This window comes from Phytophthora infestans, genomic scaffold (genome assembly GCF_000142945.1).
Source record: "Phytophthora infestans T30-4 supercont1.1110 genomic scaffold, whole genome shotgun sequence".
Lineage (NCBI taxonomy): Eukaryota > Oomycota > Peronosporomycetes > Peronosporales > Peronosporaceae > Phytophthora > Phytophthora infestans.
Genome location: NW_003302778.1, coordinates 1 through 3,256, shown reverse-complemented (window position 1 = coordinate 3,256; position 3,256 = coordinate 1). Strand labels below are relative to the sequence as shown.

Below are 3,256 nucleotides of genomic sequence, written 5' to 3'. Positions count from 1 at the left end.
AACGCTGTGCCGAGTGCAGATCGGAGACTGAATGATGCTGACTTGCCTTCAACTGTACTGTTGACCAACGTAGCACAAGTCGAGTTTGGATTGTTGTCAACTGCAAGCGGGGCTTGCAGTTCACGTCGTCGTTGCAAAGCGATAAGAAGGCATCGCTCACTTCACCAAATCTAGTGTCCGACATCGTCATATAGTAGAACTCGTCAGAACGAGCGCCAGAAGTTGGAACGACGCCATCTAGCACATATCCCGTTACCTCGGGAGGGAACAGATGCATCAGTCTTTCCGCATGCATTGTGCCATAGCTGATGCCATACACGATGGTAGCAGCTCCATTGGTGAATTTAGAAATGAACGTTACGAGGTCAGTTGCAGCTGTGGTCACAGAGAAGGATGCCAGATCACCATATTTGGTATGCAGGTCTTTCGCGCATGCTGGCACTTCCGACGGATCAATACCAGCACCCCAGGGAGAGCCTGTCGTGGTTACTTGTGACGCAACACAATCAAGCCTGGTGCTTCGCCCCGTACCTCGGTGATCCATCGTGTAGACGTTCGCAGTTCCATTTAACTCGGAGTGAAGAGTCACCATCGTGGACTCCACTATGACATCAGGGATTCATTTATATATTAGTAAAGCAATCACAATAATCTGAAGAGGACGTACAAACGAAATCACTTACGATCAGTTGACGAAGCTCCAGGTCCTCCTTGAAGCAGCCAGACGTTTATTGCAGTGTCGGGGTAGGCAACCGTCACACGTAAACGTTTCACAAATATATCAACTTTTGAGTTGACACCTTCTGGAGTTTTACAGATTTCAGGATAGCACAACGGTGCAGCGTACACAGCATTTTGATCGGTAGCGCCAGTTACATCAGAGAAGGTGTACTCTGAGTATGGATACCATACATTCAAGTCGCTTGTCGAGGTAATGTTGGACGCGTCGGCAGCCCCAATGACTACCATTGCCAAAGCAACGGAGTAGCGAAGTTGCATCCTGCTTGTGATGAAGAAGAAAAGGAACTTGGGAGATGTCAGAGAATTCAAAAATGGAAGAACGATTTCCGTGAACTCTTGTACGTGTAAGGAGTTAGCTAATTGAAATGCGCTGCATCGTCGTGGAAAAGCAGCAGCAACACATCTTGGATCCTTTGCCTTATAGACTGTATCTACACGTACATTAGCTCTTGATTAAATCCCAGCCCTAAAAAGCTCGGGTGCTACATTAAGGCGTTTGCTTTGTGCTGTAAGACGCATGCTGTAAAATAAAGATGAGAGCGGGAGAGAAAATATAAATAGCTAGAGTATTTGTGTTCATGGTGCCAAATAGTCTAGTTACCGTTTAGAACTCAGATGTTCTCCTACCGGTACTTGGTATCACGATCATCGCACAAAAATGCAAATTAGTCACACTTCGTTACTACAAATGTCCACCGTAAGCATACACTTGTACCGGTAGTTATCCCCCAACCAATGGCACTTTTGTACAGCATGTACAAGTCCCAATTAAAAAAAAAGATGTTGTTGATTTGTTAAATAATGTTGGGGAACGGAGGAGTATCCTGTACGGAATACTACTATATCCTGAAGCATGAGGATCCTATGATTTAAGAAACGCGATGGTGCAGCATGCCCTTAATTTAGACAAGGTCCTGTAGTGATAGCTAGGCAGGGTAGCAGGCAGACCTCAATCCATTTCATTCTCCCTTCGATTAAAGTCGACCCGCTCACCGATTCCTTCGACTCTCCACATGGCATGACACAAAGTTTTCCCCAATCCTATTGCGTAAAGGAATTAACTTGTAGGGTCTTCATTGGAAAACCCTACATGTACGGCAGCTCTTGATACTCTGCTCAACATTCATGTGATTTTGCGTTGTTCACGCAGCATCGTGTAATCATTCCTGTATCAAAACACTCAAGTGTAGCGCCAGTTCGTGTGATAATGTAAACAAGGACGGAACCGGAGAGATGCTGTCTTTTGTGCGTATGTGGGAAGAGGGTTTTCCCTGTGGACCCAGGGGCTGACGCTGCTTTCAAGGCGTGGCACCTCATGTCTACTTGGCAATAACATTTTTTTTTCTACACGTTCTACCGTTGTGTCCCAGGAAAAGCACATTATCAACAAGAAAATCTCCAAGAAAATATCCTTTGAAAAACGTTGTTTGCGCTTAATGCAGTTTATCGTACAAAAACTTTATGATAATTGCGAAATAGCGAAATCAGACTCGAACACTTTATGATAATTGCAAAATAACGAAAATAGATTCGATATACTGTATATCAATGCATGATTAGTCACATCGTTACGTTGTTTGTCCGTCGTAAACATAGTCATCAAAACCAGAAGCTGTCTACTGTATCGTGCATGGTATTACATAATTGCCTATTGATACCATGCACGATACGCTATTAATAATAGCGTCTATTTGCATAAGTAGGGTCTGTATTCTGTGGTAAGCATCTAACCGATCGAGTTGATAGCACCATTTCATTTATTTACGTGTCCTTACTATGGCACGAGCAATTGAAAAAACTTTGAGTTGGTCGCCCTGCTTCTGATTTAATAGCCAAAGACTGATTTGTGGTCATCGAAAGTTACAATTTAAGAGTCTGGCGGTGTGGACTTTACCGTGGAGCAACAACTCCTCGTAGAAGAGGTGCCAGGAGACCCAGGAGGTGTGTGGCCGACGCCAAAATGGAGAGACCCAAGATGTTGAATCGGGCAACGGGGTTCTGGCGAATAAGTAGCAGAGTCTGAATCAAGAGTGAATTCGTGTGATCCAGGCACGCACTCAGGGGACAAGCAACCGATTAATTCCCTGCATCTGATTGGCTGTTGCCAAGCGAATCACTTCTCTTGTTTTTTGGCATGTCACACATCCACTTTCTGAATATAATACATATCTCAATAAAGCGCTCTATTTCTAATTTGGCTCAACTGCTATTGTAGGGATTGGAAGAAAAAATCGTTAATTTTAAATATGGGGGGGCAACATTGATTGTCAAGACCTCCACAATAGCCACCAAAAACTCAGTATTATTCAAGGAGAAAGGTTGGTCTCTAACTTCGCGTAGTTACGAGTTCTAAAAATTGCTCTAAGAGGAAGTCTTGTCCAAAGTAACCTCTATTTAACCCCTTCAACCCGATGCGCTGTATAAGATGTGTTAGCATATCCTATGGAAAGGATAATCCTCAAATCTAAGTTAGTATATATACAGCCTAGGAACCACGCTGTACTTGATTTTTGAA

The 3,256-nt window shown here is 43.7% G+C and overlaps 1 protein-coding gene across 1 annotated transcript; it reads right to left on the bottom strand.

Moving 5' to 3' along the window:
* Window positions 1–203: 203 nt before the first annotated feature.
* PITG_22079 (uncharacterized protein) lies at window positions 204–1,234 on the bottom strand (the record flags this gene model as incomplete). Its single annotated transcript, XM_002894687.1, has 4 exons — window positions 204–237; window positions 318–603; window positions 684–1,026; window positions 1,084–1,234. The coding sequence occupies 2 exons, from the start codon at window positions 590–592 to the stop codon at window positions 204–206; spliced, it is 309 nt and encodes a 102-aa protein (XP_002894733.1).
* Window positions 1,235–3,256: the final 2,022 nt, after the last annotated feature.